The sequence below is a fragment of the Pristis pectinata genome, chromosome 6 (assembly GCF_009764475.1).
Source record: "Pristis pectinata isolate sPriPec2 chromosome 6, sPriPec2.1.pri, whole genome shotgun sequence".
Classification (NCBI taxonomy): Eukaryota; Metazoa; Chordata; class Chondrichthyes; order Rhinopristiformes; family Pristidae; genus Pristis; species Pristis pectinata.
In genome coordinates, this window is record NC_067410.1 from 89,271,323 (window position 1) to 89,289,702 (window position 18,380).

Consider the following 18,380-nt stretch of genomic DNA (forward strand, 5'->3'; position numbering starts at 1 on the left):
GAAGGGGGATTCCGAATCGCCCGTGGACTGAAGCCGCCCAGTGTTCGTCAGCGTTGGAGGGAGGGGGAGACATAGGACGTCAACATGGGGAGAGTGGGGGAGGAGAAGGTCTCCCCGGTTCAGCGCAGTGACGGGGCGGGGCGATGGGACGATTGACAGGGAGCGTTCAACCCCCTCCTTATGCTCTGGCAAGTGGTGCGCTCCACGGCTGAAATTGACACAGTTGCGGGTTACTCTGCGCTGCCTGGCAGATGCAGAAATGGCTGGAGTCGGGGCAAATCGGGGGGCGCTCCACTATGAACAAACTTTGGTAAGAACTTTGTTTTGTTATTAACCATTTTGTTACTAGGGGCCAGCGTGGCTCGGCATTTTGGCTGAGTAGTGACTAGCGTCGGCTCAGATTTGTGCGTTCCTGTCGGTTTAGTCTTATACGTTCTGCTGTCCAATCCAACCCCGTGAAGTCGGAGTTTCGCTGCAGCAATGTGCTCACGGTGTAGTTGGAACATCAGTGAAATCACGGCTGTTTTGCCAGATATAAGCAACGTTCCAGATGTATGGACCACGCGTATTCTTTTCCAACTAAAATCCGGCCTTGATAATTTGCAAAGGATAATACGGCAAACACACGCTGTAGATATTTTCTCTTTGGGATGGGGTGGAATGATTTGTTGGTAACATGGTACAGGTAAATCGCGCCATTCCCAAAGACACGTCCAGCGCTCTTTTTATTCACCGTCCAATAATTTCGAGATCCAGAAATACACCAGTGAAGCTTCAAAACAACACTTTCCTTTTAGAATTGTTAAGAATATCCTCCAAAGGCCTCGCCCAATGCCAACAATTGCTGGGATCAGTTGGTTAAATCTTCTGAGCGACTGTTTTGATTGCACAACCTCAGACTTGAGCTGGGAACTTTCCCCAGTGCTTTCTAAGTATTAACTGTCCAACTTCGATGGGGTAAATTTCAAAAATGGATAAGGATTGTCATTTGGTAAAGTAAGACCTCTGTTTGGAAAGGACGTACATTGATTAACAAATTACTTTTGCCCCAATTTATTTATCAGGAAATGTGAAAGAGTATAGATTTAGCATTGCACTTTTAAGTTGCATTTTCGAATTGAAATATCCTCTAATCTAGTTTCATCACTCTTTATCTTTGGTTGCAACACAGGGATATTGGAGAATAGTATGTGCATATGATAGTTGATGGATCCTAAGAATTGTGGGGACTAATTCCATTTGGAGATTGTGCTAGTGTATGTGCTGCTGTGCTTACCTCCTCTCCAGCTTTGGCATGGTTTATTGCCAATGGGTTTTTGATTCATCTGCTTTGGTTCGGATGGGGGACGTTGCATACCCAACTTCAGGAATGTGTGATGGTTGTGCTGACATGTTAAGGAAGTACTGGTGCTCAGCTAGGAATAGTGACCAGGTTATGGCCATTTTCCTCTTTACCTATCACCATAAAGGCCAAGGGAAGCAGGTGTGTGTGAATGCCACTGACTGCAGGTTCCCCTGTAAGTCACCCCGTGCGGTGCTACCAAGGAAATAAAGGCCTCCTTCAACTATATTAGAGGATGTTGAAGATTTTTTTTTCTGTGTGGGGGTGGGGAAGACTCCAAAAGTTCTTATTTTCAGTGAGCAGTGCTGGCCTTTGCCCTCTTTGCTATGATTTCTGGCCATGGGCTATCAGGTAATGCACACTTGCTTTCCAAATAATGTTTTATCTCACTGCTTTATTCTCATTGCTGGATCCAACTATCCTGGAACTCCTTATGATGGGGGGACTTTTACCAGAAGGACTGCAGTGGTCCCACCACCTTCATGCTCAATAATGAGCAAGGTGGATTGGGGGGGTGGGTGGGAAACTCCTTTGCAAGATCTCCCTCAATCCTGCTACTATTTCCAAATTATCAGACTGTAATCCAAAGTCCAGGATTAGGGTGAGCAGGCATATGACCCAAGTAAGCATTGGGAAGACCAAAAGCCTTTCTCTTTGGTCCCTAAAATGAGCTGCATTCCCCAGCAACAGACTCCATCCCTCTTCCTGGCAACTGTCTGAAATGAGGTGTTTGTCTATGGCACTCTCATAATATCACCTGACTCTGTCTATGCTTCAGATTATCAGCTGGTGGTTATCCATGCCTTTTGTTAGCTTTAAGACCGAAACACAATGCACTCCTAACCAGACTCCACATTATCTCTGTAAACACAGGATCATCCTAGGTGCAGATGTCTGTCTTGTAAATTGTAGCAGGTCCTGGAGTCATAGTGTCAGATAGCACAGAAATGGGTCCTTCAGCCCACTGTGTCCTCTTCAGCTCTTCTGCGCATTGGCTTCTGGTTTATCAATACATCGTCAATAATTCTGATTCTTGTTTTCAAATCGCTCCATGGCCTCTCTGTCTCGCGCTGTCTCTCTGTCTCGTTCTGTCTCATGCTGTCTCCCAGCTCTTGACATCCCTGAACTCTTCCACTGGCTATAGCTGTGCCTACATATCTAAGGTCTGGTTTCACTTCTTAAATCTCTCCTGCCTCTGCTTTTTAGTGAACTCTCAAGCATTCGTTATTGTTGCAGTTGAGGAATCCTGTTTCCGGGACACTCCAAAGTTCATCTCCTTCAATTGCTCTAATATCTCCTTACTGGCAATCTCAAATTTTGTTTGAAACCACTCCTGTGAAGTACTTGGGGTGTTTCACTGCAGAAAATTGCCATTCAAACAAAAGTCAAGATTACTTTCAGTTTTTAACTTTGATTTAAAATATTAGGGTGAGAAGTTCATCTTTGGTTGCTGGTATCCTGCATATGTAGGAATATTAGTTGTCAGTTGTACCTGCCTCCTGATGTGGACCAAAACGTTTCTCTTGTCTTTGAATTCCAAGTTTTCAGTTCACTTTCTTGGCTTCCATTTGTCATTCTCCTGTGAATTGGGTCTCATTCAACAATGTTACTCATTAGCATTTGGCCACAATTCACTATTATTTCAGCTTCATTTATTGTATCCTGTGTCATAAGGATTTTTCCTGTACCTTTAAGACTTTACCACTTATTCAGTCATCAGAAAACTCTCATTTTAATTTTGTTTTGTTGGTGACTCAAAATAAATGAGAAAACTGAAGCAGTATTCCTAAAGACCCCATTCTCCTCTGAATATCATAGATCACTTATTTCCAGCAAGACCAGAGACCCAATGGATACTCCCTATACCCTTCCCAAATCACTTGTCATAACATACTGCTGTCTTTGCTGACCAGCACAATGATATTCATATCATTACTACATTCGTTGATCAAGAGTTTTCTTTGGAAATCTAAACAAATAGAGGATCCCATTTTCAGACGCAGGATGTGCATGCTTTCCAGCTTTTCGCTTTCTTCACCAAACCGCAATGTCAAATGACATTTGAAATGCTTGTTTCTTGTTAATGTTGCAGTTGAGGAGTTCTGTTTCTGGAACACTTCGAAGCTTCCTTCTCGAAAACCACTTGAACCACGGATGTTGTGGTCCTTGTACAATTATAAGAGAGTCCTGTTTTGAAGTTGGTTTTCTGTATTTCTGATCTGAAAATTCTTGTTATGAATGGAAAATAGTCTCAAAGGTGGGAAAGAGGCTTGGGAGGGAAAATTTTGGTTGTTTTGGAGCAATGATAAGACACAGTGAGGAGTACGATATAAATTTGGGCCCTACACTTCCCCGAGGAGTACATTGGCTTTGCCAGGGGTGTATGTTATGTTAGATTAGAAGCAGGAGTGGTGATCCAATTGAACTGTTTAAAATATTAAAATGATTAGCTTCTGTTACTTCTAAGTGGTTTCTTTATCCCTATATTTAATGAAGGCAATAGAACATATTTGATCCCAGTTCAAGGTCTGGACCAAGGGGTTAGAGTGGGAGAAAGGGACTGACTACAGAGAGCAACCATGGACCTGATGGGCTGAATGGGCCCCTACTGTAATGATTACAGTAGCTTAAAATTGCCCATTTCTATTTCTGGTAAAATAATTTGTTATGACCTTGCCTCATCCTGTCCTGAACCATTATCCAGGACTTTGTTACCCCCCAGACTTGACTCTTCAAGTGCAATTCCTTGTTCTACTCTTCGTGATTGAAATTATTTAAAACTCTGCAGCCCATGTACAAACCTGCACAAAGTCCTGTTTTACCCCCCATCAAGCTGTGCCTCCTGACCTCGCTCCTGATTCTTTAACATTTTCATCCTTGTTTGTTAATCCTACCATTGATTTCGTGACTCTTGTGCATTTCCAAATTTAATTGTTCCACCATTGATACTACCCCCCTCACTTGCTACAGACCCTAGTTCCAGAGTTCCCTCGCAAAATCCTTCCCTCTCTCTTTAAAAGACAGCTTAAAGCCTGTGTCCTCTACATTGATATCTCCTTGTATAACTTCAATTTTGTTTTACTTGATGATGCTTTTCTAAAGTGTTTTGGATTTTTTTTTGCTACATTGAGGCCTGATGCAGTTAGCTCTATGTCAGTGGTAGGAAAGAATAATGGAATTTATTTTCTCAAAAGATGTGACAGAAAAGCAGCTGGATACTGAAAATATAATTAACCATAGCCTGCAGGGATTTCAATAGGAAAGACATATTTGATTGGCCTTTATTTGAGAATAACAGGAAAAGTGGACAAGGTTAATGCAATACATTTAATATATTTTGGTCTTCAATAAGATATGGCATGATTAAAGCAAGGGTTAAAGCAAGTCAATACAAGGAACTAATAATAAGCCACAAAACAGCAAGCAGGGAAATAAGGATTAAAGGTAATTACTCAGACTGGTAAAAATTTGGAAATGTTCTGCACAGATTAGTGTGAGATCACTGCAATTTACTTTAATGATATCGACTTGAGTGTTACAAGTACAAAATTTGCAGACTATATCATATTGGAGAGATGGAGTCAATGCAAAGAAAGATTGTGACAAAAAAGGACTTCTAATAAATTTGCAGAATTGTTGTGCAATTGGCAAAAAAGCTTCAGTGGAGATAAATGTGGGGCTGTGCATTTTGTGAAGAAGAATAGAATTGATGTACTAGCAGGGTAATAGAACATAAAACAGTACAGCACAGGAACAAGCCCTTCAGCCCACAATATCTGCACTGAACACTAAGTTGAATTAAACTAATTCTCTTCTGCCTGTACATGATCCAGTCATTCCCTGCATATTCATCTGTCTATCTAACAGCCTCTTAAACGTCACTTATTGTATCTGCTTTCACCACGCCTCCCTGGCAGCCCGTTCCAGGCACCTACCACTCTTTTTTTAAAACAAAAAAGAACTTTCCTTGCACATCTCCTTTACACTTTCCCCCTTTTCACCTTAAGTGCATGTTTTCTAGTACTTGACATTTCTACCCTGGGGAGAAAGATTCTGACTGTCTACCATATCTATGCCCCTCATAATCTTATAAACTTCTATCAGATTTCCTCTCGCCCTCTGCTCCAAAGAAAGCAATGCAAGTTTGTCCAATCTCTCCTTGTAGTTCATGCCCTCAAATCCAGGCAGCATCCTAGTCCAACCTGGTGGCATGAACCTCAAATTCTCTAACTTCCGATAACTGCTCCCCCCCCGTCCCTTTTGCCCCCTTTTTTTTCTTCTCTCCTCCTAATCCAGCAGCCCACATCACCCTCTCTTCTTCCCTCCCCCCGCCCACCCTCTCCATCTGCCCATCACCCACACACTCCTCCCACTGGTTCCCCTCCCCGTCTCCCTTCCTCTATTCCATGCTTCACCTTTCTGTCCTATCAGATTTCATCATCTTCAGCCCTTTGTCACTTCCTTCTATCACCGCCCAGCTTCTTGTGTCTCCTCCATCTCTCATCTGCCTTTCACCCACCTTGACTGGTTCCACCTAACACCTGCTAGCTCTTGCTCCACCCCTTCCCCACCCCCCCCCCCACCTTTTTATACTGGCTATCTCCCCTCTTTCTTTTAGTCCAGGTGAAGGGTTTCAACCCAAAACATCGACTATCCATTTCCTTAAGTAGATGCTGCTTGACCTGCTGAGTTCCTCCAGCACTTTGTGTTGCTCCAGACTCCAGCATCTACAGTCTCTGGTGTCTCCAGAATCCTGCTAAACCTCTTCTGCACCCTTTCCAAAGCCTCCACAGCCTTCCTGTAATGGGGTGACCAGAACTGCACACAGTACCCCAAATGTGGTCTAAGTAAACTTTTATTAAGCTGCAATATGACTTTCTGACTCTTGTACTCAATACCCCAACCAATGAAGGCAAGCCTTCTTTATCACCCTATATACTTGTGTGGCCACTGCTAGTGAGCTGCCAAAGAAATAAGGAATCGCAGAAGTTAACAGCACAGTTTGAAGTTTTTTTTTAAAGAAGGAAACCAAGCCATGGTGTTTTGTTTCCAGATGAATTGGAAACTTGTATTGATCTTTGGCAAGACAACAATTGCGGTACCATGCATGGTTCTGTCACCACTTCCTGAGAAGTTGTACACTAGTGGGGAAGGTGTGACAGTAACTCATACTGATGATGGCAGCATTGAGAGGTTCGACCATTTTGAGAAAAAGCAGAGGTTTCAAGAATAAGACAGCATAGTCATAAGATTAGAGCAAGGAAATTCAGGATCAGAATTAGGAAGCACTTTTCAACACACCTTGCTTTCCTGATTTCTTGTACTTGCATGTTAACTTCCAGTGATTCATGTAAAAGGACACTACAGGTCTCTCAAAAAACCAACATCTTTCAATCTCTCCCCATTTAAAAAAAATACCCTCCTCACTACAAAGTGAATGAAATCAATTTTTTTTGACATACTTTTCCCGCCAAGTCCTTGTTCATTTAGCCTGTTTATAACCCTTTGAAGCCTTTCTGCATTCTCCTTGCAATTTGAACTGCCACTCAGTTTTGCATCATTAGCAAACTTGGATGAAGGACCAAGGCAATTTATCTGGCCATTGATATGGATTGTAATGGCTGATGCCTTTTAAATGTTGTTCTTGCTCCTGCCTTGACCACCACTCTGGCAGCTCATTCCAGATACCAACTACTCTGTGTGAAACATTTACTCCTCAGATCACCTTTCAACCTCCTCCCTCTCACCTTAAATCTATGCCTTCTAGTTCTCGATGCCTCTCTCTCGGGAAACGTACACCGGCTATCTACCCTATTTATGCCTCATAATTATTATACTTCGATCATGTCACCTCTTAGTCTCCTTTTGCTTCAGGGAAAACAGACCTTGCCTATCCAATCTCTTATTATAACTCAAGCCCTCCAATCCAGGAAATGTCCTCATGAATTTTTTCTGCACCCTCAAGCTTAATGATATCCTTCCTATATATGGTGACCTGAACTACGCACAATATTCCAAGTGCGGACCAGCTGACATTTTGTACATGACGTCACAACCCTTGTACTCAATGTCTCGGTCAATGGAGCCAAGCACGTCATACACCTGCCTCCCCACCCTATCTACCTGTGTTGCCACTTTCAGGAAACTGTACTTGTATCCCAAGGCCTTTCTGTTCAACATCACTCCCCAGGGCCTTGCCATTCACTGCGCATGTCCTGCCCTGTTTTAACTTCCCAAAATGCATCACTTCACACTGTCCGAGTTAAATTCAATCTGCCTTTCCCTTGTCTGCTTTCTAGGTTGATCTATATCCTGTTGTAATGTTATTAAAAGCCTTTTGAAAATCTAAATATTATTACATCCTCTTGTTTGTCCTTATCTGTTCTATTAATGACAACCTCAAAAATCTCTAATGGATTTGTCAAACATGATTTCCTTTTCATTAATTTGTTTTGACTTTGCGCAACCGTGAGTGTCCTATTGCTACTTTCTTAAAAATAGACTGTCACTTTGTCTATGACTGATGTCGGGATATCCAGTCCGTAGTTCCCTGTTTTCTCTCTCCCTTTCCAAAATGATGAGGTTACATTTCCTTTCTTGGGAACCATTCTGTAGTAGATGGAATTTTTTTTGGAAGATGATAAACAGTACCTCTAGTGTTTCCATAGATGCTTTCTTCAAAATCTTGGGATTCAGGTCATCAGGTCCTGAGGATTTAACAATTTTCAGTCCCATAAATTTCGTTCAGCTCCTTATCCTCTCTGCACATGTTTTCCACTATTTTCCAGGAGGTGTTTTTGTGTCTTCTGTGATGACAAATATAAAATTTAATTTCCCTGCTTTTTTCTTATTCTTTTAATATAATTTCTCCTTCCCCAGTCTGTATGGGGCCCACATTGACTTTAGCTCATCGTTTCCATTCTACATCCGTATTTGTTTCTTGCTAGATTATTCTTGTATGTTGCTTTTCAGTGTATGGTCGTCCTTTGCCAAAACCTGCAATTTTCCAGTCCTCAAGTTTGTTGCCTGTTTGCCAAAATTAAACACCTTTTCCTTTGATCTATTATTGTCTTTAATTTCAACTGATTAGCCATAGTTGGACCACTCTTTGTGTTTTGGACTTTTTGTGCCTTAAAAGAGAGATTATTTATTGCAAACTGTCTACTAATTACTTGCCTGCTGTTGAAGTTTTAACATAGTGTTCCAGTCTTCATCCCATGCTTTATTTTCGGGCCTACCCCACTTTCTTCTGCATTTTGCCTAAATTTTCTAGTAAAAAATGTCTTGGAATATTTAATTCCCTACTTAGATCACTTTTGCAACCATATTTCTGTTATTCCCTATTAGATACTACCCGCATTTGCTGTCAATTCATGTCCTTTACAACTGCTACGTGCATCCAGAGGACCTTCAATTTTGTTATGTACAATTGTTTCTGAAGCATGTGTCTGCCTTAAGTCTTAATAAAAAGCTTATTGGAATTTCTGTTAATGTGACACTTCACTTAATGGTTGTAGCAATTATAGAAGATAGAACCTACAATTTTGGTGGGGTGTGAAGCTAGCAATATCATGTTGCCTGTTCATTTCACACCTGTTTGATTTTTACTTTCCACTAATGTAATTGCGAAGAGAAAATTTGCAATTTAAGTAACGAATGTACAATCTGATATTGCCCGTGTTAACACCTCATTGAAGTTCTGCCTTCACTCATAGTTTTTGAAACTTGTATACTTCCAGGTTCCAGAAGGTGACTTATCACTGCCCTCTCAAGGGTAATAAGGATGGATAATAAATCCTGGCCTTGTTAATGCTTCCCACATCTCATAAATGAAGAAAATTAAAGATTAGTTTTTAGATAAGTTAAAATTCATTAGGGATTTACTTATTGATAATAAAACCACCTTAAATTAACAGCTCATTAGATAGGTCCTTCATCAAAACAGATTCTTTTAGATAGCTAAACTGAGCCATCAGTTTAATCCATATTGGTACCAAAATTTTTCTTCTTAAAAATATGTGTAGAAAGTTTGTAGTTGAAACTGAGATCTTTTCATTCACATTACCTTTTGCCACAGTTCAGTCCACAATGTCTGGTTTGTTTTTCTTTTGGTATGTGAATCTATTCTGGAATAAACCTTAGAAGTAGCACAGGGGTTTTGCTGGACTGTAAGACACTTATGCCTTTAATTCCATTTTGGATGTTTTGAAGCACAGGGTACTCTTCTGAGTAGTGAGCCTAATAATCAGGGAGTGGCTGCAAAATTTAATGAAGATTTGATTCTTTCGTTTATTTTGTCACCATAAAGGAAGGGCCACAAATAAATATTTCTACAGTAAGCTTGGAATATTCCTCTGAATCTTCACCTTACCAGAGCAGAGGAAGAGATTTACCCATCTATTCATATAATGGAGTACTTTACATTCTCAGAAAATGCCTTGTGTAAATGCGGAAAATTCTGCAATTTCTTCAGACGAGAATCTGTGTAGTGCATGCTGTGTACTGACTTCTACCAGCCCCAAGTAAAAACCAAGTAATTAGCCCCATCTTTATCCTGGACTGATTTGAGTGAGTGAATAGAAAATATACTGTAACACGTAAATGGCAGATTATTTTGGTTCTGTATCACATCTTCTTATCCAGGAAAGTTCAGAACATGAAAGATGGGTGCTGGTTTCTCTTCTGTAAAAAAAAACTCTAGAATTTTTTTGACAGCTGGACATCGCTTTGCAATATTAAAATAATCCTACAACAAAGCTAAAAGTTTTGAGGAAGAAACTAAATTGAAGTCCATTGACAATACAAATTGAAGAAGAAAGATTGCAGATATAAAGGAAATAAAAGGAAGAGACCATTTTATAGAAAATGGAAGAAAATTATATATAAAAAATAAAGAAAATATAAGCGAGAGTAATGGCTCATGAGAGAAGCTTTTAGTCTGTGGCAGTAGTGCCTACAACTGTTTTCTGAATAGGTATTATTCATAATCACTAGATGATTTAACTATTCATCAATGATGGACCTTAATTCATTGACAAAGGGACAGCTATTTCTTTTATGTGGTACGTTATCAGATTACACTTTAATTTCCTGACAAGACAGTAACTCTAGATTTGAAGTAGGATCCACTTCATTGCAGCAATAAAACTTGCATGAGCTTTTTAAAAGCATTGTTTGTTCCTTTTCAAATTTTGTTTCCCTTGTAAATCTGAAGTTTTTCAGATTTTTTTTTTACCCCTGTCTCATTTTTCTCAAACTGTACGATTCCCTTCTATATCATTATAAAGGGACAGGCAGCACATATCTCCAATCTGAGTTAGTATCTTTTTGTGGAAGCTAACCTTCTGGACTTCAGCACCACTTCATTCCTAACGGAGATTAACTTCTTGCTGCATTTGGTCTTTTGTCATACCGTGGCCTTGACATTTAGTATTTTTAACTTGTATTGTCACTACAAATGAAAGTTATATTTGCTCTAATTGCCATATTTATGTTATTATGGCTAAGTGCTCAGTTCAAACCCAGCAGATTTTCAATGTTGTGTCAATTTACACCAGTAATAATGATAATATGAAATGCATTTCCTTTGTTTTTAAGTACGTTCAATTTAGTTGCAATATGCTATTAACTATCTGATACCTTATTTTGACTTGCTGAGTACTTTTTTGTAGTGGCACAGAATAATTTCTGATAATCTCAGTAAAAGGTAACTCATTTTATCGACTTGCACTGGCTCATTGTTTGTTGGAATCCTTGAATAATGTTGTACTCCGGCCCTGACTGCAGCACATCTCAGCATGAGATATCTATGAACATCTTCAAAGTAAAACACAACTACTACAGGTGCTGGAAATCTAAAGTAAAAATTGAAAATGGTGGAAATACCCAACAGGTCAGACTGCATCAGTGGGAAGAGAAACAGAGTTGACATTTCAGATTAATGACCCTTCGTCAGAACTGGGAAAGAGAGTAAATAAGCTCGAGCTTGAAGGGTCTTCAACTTGACACTTATAATTCTGTTTCTCTTCCCGCAGATGCTGCCTGACCTACTGAGTATTTTCAGTAACTATAGACATCTTAATTATTTATCTGCAATTGCAGTAGTGAAGTTTTTATGCTCTGCCAAACTTGTAACACTTAATTTTTTGTAAACTCCAATATTATTTCCATCTAATTTAGTGGCGATAGCTTGATATTCTCATGATCTGCCATTAATTCCCCCAATTTAAGATTAACTTTATTAAATTTTTGCATGGCAATATTTACAAATTGGTCCCCCAGCCTTTGGCTCACTTCTGGCAGCTCTTCTTCTAAATGCAATGTGAAAATAAACCTGCTGCCTGTTTTTTGCCCGCTACTGTTTGCCCTTTATTACCTGCCTTATTAAGGACAGTATTGTGACTATTGTTGTGGTGCCGTTGGCACATTGCAGTGGTAACACTGTGATGTAACATCAAAATGGTATTGCACATGCCCTCTATAGTAGCATCGTGACTTCAAATCTTCTTGCCTAAGGGCACCAACTAAAACCTTAATCAGTCTGCATATTGATGCAAAAAAGCTGTACAGTGCTCCTACAAATAAACATAGTTCGCTTTCTCTTAATGTAGAATGCAATATGAAAGTAATTTGCACTACATTTGGCCCTAAGTAGTGTAATCAAATAGAGCAAATGACTTTTGAGATTTTCAGAACGTGCAGCTAATATTTTAACTGTTGCATATTATTTGAACTGTTGCATATTAGAAGAAAGAAACAAATATAACAGAATAACAATATGTAGAAAAACTGAGCACACTGAGACCTTGCAAATCTTAAAAAGTAGAGCTTCACTGAAATAAAACTGTCTGGATTTGCACATTGCATCTGGGTGCGGGTGGACATTAGCCTGCTTGAAGCTGTACCAGGCAGTCAGTGAGGGAAGTGTTCCAGGGCAGTTCAAGTCAGACCACGGGCAGCTGGGGATTTCCTTTGCGTTGAAACTGGTGCTGGGGATTGAGGTCCCGGGACATCTTGGATGGACCCCAGCAGCTCTTGGACCAACAGTTCAGAGAGGAGGAAGTTTTTAAAACTTGATGTTTATTGGCCAAAAAGCCACTCCTGCTACAATTCTTTTTCAGGGCTGCAAATGGTGAGGAATTCTCCACACCCCCTCCTCTCCAATGCAACCAAGGAACTTGCGTCTGTCACTACCCCCATTGTATTTAACATTGTAACACCAATGGTGTCATTGGGCATGGGTGTCTGCATCTTGAGTAGGGCTGTTCTGCCTTGTTGGAACCAAGTGGTTGGAAATATGGGCTTGTGGGATAGGCATTCGGGAGCATGTTTTTGAATTTTCACTTCTGATTCCTTGGCTGAAAGATCCATGAAGCCATGACCACTGCCTCGTTATTCCTTCACGCACTTTATTTATTTTTTAATTTATAGCTTTTTGTCTTTGCACTGTACTGCTGCTGCAAAACAACAAATTTCAAGTCATATGTTAGTGATAATAAATCTGATTTTTGATTCCTTTCCTGCCCTTGTTGGATAATGGGTATGTCATGTACAGGCAGAAGAGATTTGGTTTAATTCAGCATAGTGTTTGGCATAGACATTATGGGCTTAGGGGCCTGTTCCTGTTCAATGTCTGGGATGAGTGGTGGGGAGATTAAAGCAATTCTGATGTGGCTAGATGTTTTTAAAAGGTTTCAGTTCACACTTTTTAGTGGAAGTTTTTTATTTGCATCAAATGTTTGAAATTGCCTCCTTGATGGGGATACTTTTTAGTGTGCATGCAATTAAAGAGTGAGAAGAGTTGAAGTCCAGTCATGGTGTATAGGAAGAACCAATTAGTGGTGATGTCAAAACCTCAGTTGGATTTGGGGTAACTGGTAGAGGATTAAGGAGTGTTGAGGGAAAATGATTTTGCTTGTAGTGGTGGGGCTCTGGAGCTGTTATTTAAAAGCATGGTGGAGGCAGAACTGCTCAATATATTTACAAAGTACCTGGATGAGTAGTTGGAAAGCAGGAACCTACAATGCAATGGAGTGAGAACTGGTGTGACCTCGTGAGTCCTTTGTCTTTTTGCCAGAATGGGCACATTGACTCAAATCACTGCCCTCTAAGTAAATTTCTGATTCTAAATTTTGATTCATTGATACTACATATTGTATAAAGGCTTTTGTCGATGACATCCCACCTTTTTGCCTGCTGTACACCCTTATACCTCCTCTTGACTTCCTTTGAAATGCATATATTTTGCATTTGGAAATTAAATACCCCTTTTTTTTGTCCCCTCTGAGATCAAATTTCACCCGTCTAGTTTTGAGTATTTCAATTTGCATTGATGACCAAATGGAGTTTGACCCCATCTATTTAAAGAAAGCTGTGAATAACAGGCTGTAATCGCATGATAAGGTTTATGCTCAACATTTTATAGACTACTTATAAACATTGGTTTAAGAGCTTGCTGGATTCTTCGAGATAAACCTGAGGGTAACTTCCTGAGTGAGTAGCCATAAAGTAGTAGCCACGGGCTTGGTTTGCTTTCCTTTTAATCCTTTGCCACTGAGAAAAGAAGCCAATGCTCAATAGACTGACTCCCAGAGGTTAAGGTTTCAAAGGAAGTTGTGTGCTGTGTTATGAAACAACTGATTTTAAATTTATTAATAGGAGCCATTGACTTCATGAGAAAGCTGCTTTGAGTGATCATTCCTCCATGGTTCTCGATTGAATACTGGTTGGTTCTTTCACTTGGAAGGCATCATATTGTACATGGTGTTATTCCAGTTGATATACACCCCAACATGTGCTCTCCTCATCCAGAGAGGCAAATCGCTATCAGAAATTTGAAGCCTGGCTGATTTTTGTACTCGGCTAAGTTCTTGCCTTTGAGAGTGTTGAAGCTAGCTGTACTGTTCCTCTTCGTGATAGCAAAGTCCAGGCAGAGTAGGGATTAACAATGAGACCTTTCTGATTATGAATATTTATGACTCAATTCAAGGTTAATCACCAAATTACTGATGACAAAACTATCTTGGTTCTTTATTTTTCCTCTCTCCCTCTGGAGAGAAGAGGCAAATAGATCAAGGTGAAGAGCATGAGAGTTGTTGTGATCCTTTAAAAATGGAGATTAAAAATTAGACCTCTCAGAGCTTGCATTTCCCTTTGTTATGATTTTTAAAATGTGCCAAATTTTACTGAAAGGCAGTCTGAAAAGTCTTTACTGGAGCAGATGGAAAATCACTGGTGAAATCACAAACCCACAATTTTATTTATGTGGCTTTCTGCCTTGCATGAGTGCAAAATTTACCAGCTAACCATGGAATGAGGCCCTAACCTGATGCAGAGTAAAATTCCAATGCCGTACCAACCCGTAGAAAATCCCTGCAGTCAGGGTCTTTCCTCAAGGATTGAAAGTTCAAATGCTTGTGCACGTACTGTGAAATCATTTAAAATTAATTGATTGGAAGGGAAGCTCCAAGGATTTATATAAACACCCATGTTTTTTGGCTGCGTGATGATAACCTGATTGAACATAACAACTTTGATGCACAGTTGAAAGAATAAAATGAAATGATGCTCACTGATTTCTTGCAGGCATGAGTTTTGCCCTTTTTTTTGTTAATAGAGCCATTAAGTTTAGTTACATCTCAACTGTGAGAATATGGGATGTGATCAGTTGCATAGAGTGTCTTGAGTGGAGATGTTTGCCAATATGCCAGTCAAAAATCCAATTTGATTCTCATGTTGGATGCTGCAAAGAGAAGAGGCAGAGACTAATTTTAATATTTTGGCCACTGGGGAGGATTGCACTGGTCTTTTAGTAATATGCAAGCTGTTTGTTGTGGCTTGATGTCCCTTGTTGATTCTAGTGTAAGGATATAAGAAATAGGAACAAGAGTGAGGTATACAAACCCTCAAGACTACCCCTCCATAAAATAAGATCTGCTCTTGACTTAACACTTTACTGCCTGATCCTCAGGGGTTTTTGAATTTTATAGGAAATTATTTAATACCCTGGAATCCAAAAGTCCTTAGAGTTTGAAAAATAGTGGAAGGGTACATACAACATAGCTAGAGTAATTTGTTCCTCCACTACTTATATATTCATTCAAGGGATGTGCATGTGACTAAAATTTTAATTTCAAAAAATTACCTAATTCATAAAATTTGCAAGTGTACAGTGCATTAATGTTGCCATTCTTGGAACGAGATGTATCATCCCATTTGCATGAAATAACCATGACATCCAATTTTCCTATGCATACATTCCTTGAGTAAATGATCCAAAAATGTTTTTAATATGTTGTTTCTAGCCACTTAGTGTACAGTGGGACAGGAGCTTTAAACCTGTGATCTTTTCCCACAGTCTTTGGGGGTGGGTGGGGCTATACAGAGTTTCAGAGTGTATTTCAACAGGTAGTCCTGAGTCATGGAATGGGACAATCCTCAGCCTTTGGTTGTCCACTGGAAGAACAGCAAGCTTTGAGTGACTGCCATTTAAGCATGTTCCTCATTGTCCTTGAACAACATTGCTTGCCAGAACGCTTCCAGGACGAGAGTAATGGTTGTGGAGTATCATTTTGGTGAGACTGGGCAAAGCCAGCCAATAGCCTTTCCTAGAGGGCACAGGTGAACAGTTGGGTTTTTAGCAACAGTTGGGTAGTCCAATGGTTGTCAACACTGTTTTCAGCATTTATTTAACTGAATATAGTGTGAGATTTGAACTTGACTCTGGTTCATCGATCCAGAGCCCTGGATAGTTTGATAGTAATTAAACCGTTACACTCTGCTCTCAAATTTTGCTTGCATCAAATTTCTCTGTCAGAAAAGGATAAAATTTGTAGATCTGCTTTGTGGGAGGTGGGGTGGGGTGCTGGGCTCAGTGCAAAACCTTTTTTTATATGGTGGCTGTTTAGTGTTTCACTATTTGAAAAGGTTGTTTTTTTCATCACTTTTTAAAGTCCATTCCTAATTTTGAGTAAGTATGTTAATGTGAAAACATAGTTTAGTTGTTTCTGTGTGAATGGAAGTAACCTGGTTGACTGACTTTTTTTTAATATATGATTGTTTTAAAGTGCGACCATTGCAACCAGAGGTTGAGTTGACTCTAAAAATTGAAACTGAAGCCTCTGGCTTGGAGTCTTAATTTATTTGAATGTAAACAATAAACCAAAAATTAAGTTTGAACTTGCCTTTTTAACTAACACCTCTTCTGTACTATTATTTTTGAGAACTCCTGCAACCACTCCCTCTCATCAAACAGTACCCCTCAACAATCCCACTGCAATGTTGTATCATACTTGCAGTGTAGCTGGAGGATACGGGGAAGATAATGTTAAATCTTTTTTTTCTTTGGCGTAGTGATTTTACTTTTATTCACTACAGATTAACAAATGTGACTTTGTTTTGATATGGGCTTGTTTTTGCCATTGTGGTTTCACAATTGACCGAATCAGAAAGTTTACAATTGGATGTGTAATGTCCATTATCATCCCTTGCCCAAAGCCTGCTGAAGATTTGGCCAAAAATGACTAACTCTGCTGAATGTGGCATCCTGTGCCAAACATGCTTGGGAATCAAATGGATGACTTTCTCATTGGGAGTCTAATGCTTCATTGCTTGATCTGGCAAACTGCCAGTAAGACCTTTGTCCTTGTCTGGTGACTCAGAACTAGTATCTGTTGGTGTTTGACATTGGTTACCTGTATTACAAATTTATTATTCCTGATCAGCTGCAATAAATTCCAATATTTTGATTCTAATGTTATAAGTGAGCACAAAGCCAATAATGTGTCCACAATTCCTGCCCAACTCAAAAGATTACTATAACTCCCAGAAAACTATTGCGACCACAGGTTTCAATCCCTTTCAATCTCCTTACTTCAATCAGGCATTTTGCAGCTGATATTTTCTCTTCTGAACATCCTTTCCAATGTTCAGTATGTTTTGTGGCAATGTAACATTTCAATTTTATAAATACGCAGCAATAGCCACCTTTTTTTTACATTTGTGGATTCACTATATTTTTAACTGGTAAATGCAAAATCAAAGAGAATGTTGGGCGACTGTGGCTTTTTGTCAACAAGACAAAATTCATGTGTTTATGCTGAATATGAAATTTGTAGAAGAATTTCTTTCTGTTAATTTCTCTGTGTTTTACATCATTGACGTATTTGGAGCTTGGAAACTATTTTGCACCACTTGATGTTTCAGTTTTATTTTTGTTTTTCAAAAAGTTGGCTTTACTGCATCACTGTAAGGGGGGAGAAAAACCTTTTTATGCTTTGGTGTAAAAGGCTTCCTGTGAATGTCTTGGCACAGAACGTTCCACTAAATACAGATTAATGCTGTGTATTGGTGGAAATGTAGAGCCTACAGAGCCTCTTCAGGATGTTGAAAGATGGCTTCAGATTAATTGGTGGTGTTGAAGCCACACAGAGGTTGCCTTTGTTTTCTACAGCCATGTGATTACAAAGTGAGGTTTGTTTAAGAAAACTTCTCAATGTATTTAATATACAATTTCTATTTAAATTGCCAAACCCAAATGCTATTTGAAAAGCTGTGGAAAGTTAGAAATTAAAGTAAACCAAATCTTTCTTTTGTAGATCAGGGTTTAAATGTATCTGTATATTCTAAAACAGACTTGCAACATAATGCCTACCTCTATGCTAGTATTGACATTGTGGGATCATGAGACACCACTAACATTACTAATGCATTTGTTAATGATGTGAAACTTATTGGGGAAAGGGTTTCATTTTATAGATATGGTCCAGATCAGTGTGCAACAAGTGAGTGGGAGGTAGATGAAGAAATTTCTTTTCCATAAGGAAGAAACATGGAATAATATTGTATCCAACTCTTATTTATGTTGCTTTGCCCTTGAATTGCACATTTTCCCCCAAACTGAATCTGAAGAGTCACCATGGGAAAAATCTACTTACTTCCCTCTGCTGAGAACTGGATGATTTTTGTTGCTGTTTCAGGAACACTTTTTAGCTCTGAGACTATGATCATGATGCATTATCCTTCCCGCTTCCTATTATTC

At 39.4% G+C, this 18,380-nt stretch overlaps 1 protein-coding gene across 2 annotated transcripts in view; it reads left to right on the forward strand.

Moving 5' to 3' along the window:
• Positions 1-205: 205 nt before the first annotated feature.
• The window catches only part of clcn2c (chloride channel 2c), a 456,139-nt gene continuing 437,964 nt past the window's right edge, over positions 206-18,380 (forward strand). For both annotated transcript variants that reach the window (XM_052017638.1, XM_052017637.1), the window contains exon 1: positions 206-310. In XM_052017638.1, the coding sequence (XP_051873598.1) occupies positions 260-310 (51 nt within the window). In that variant the 5' untranslated portion in view covers positions 206-259. The remainder of the gene's footprint in view (positions 311-18,380) is intronic.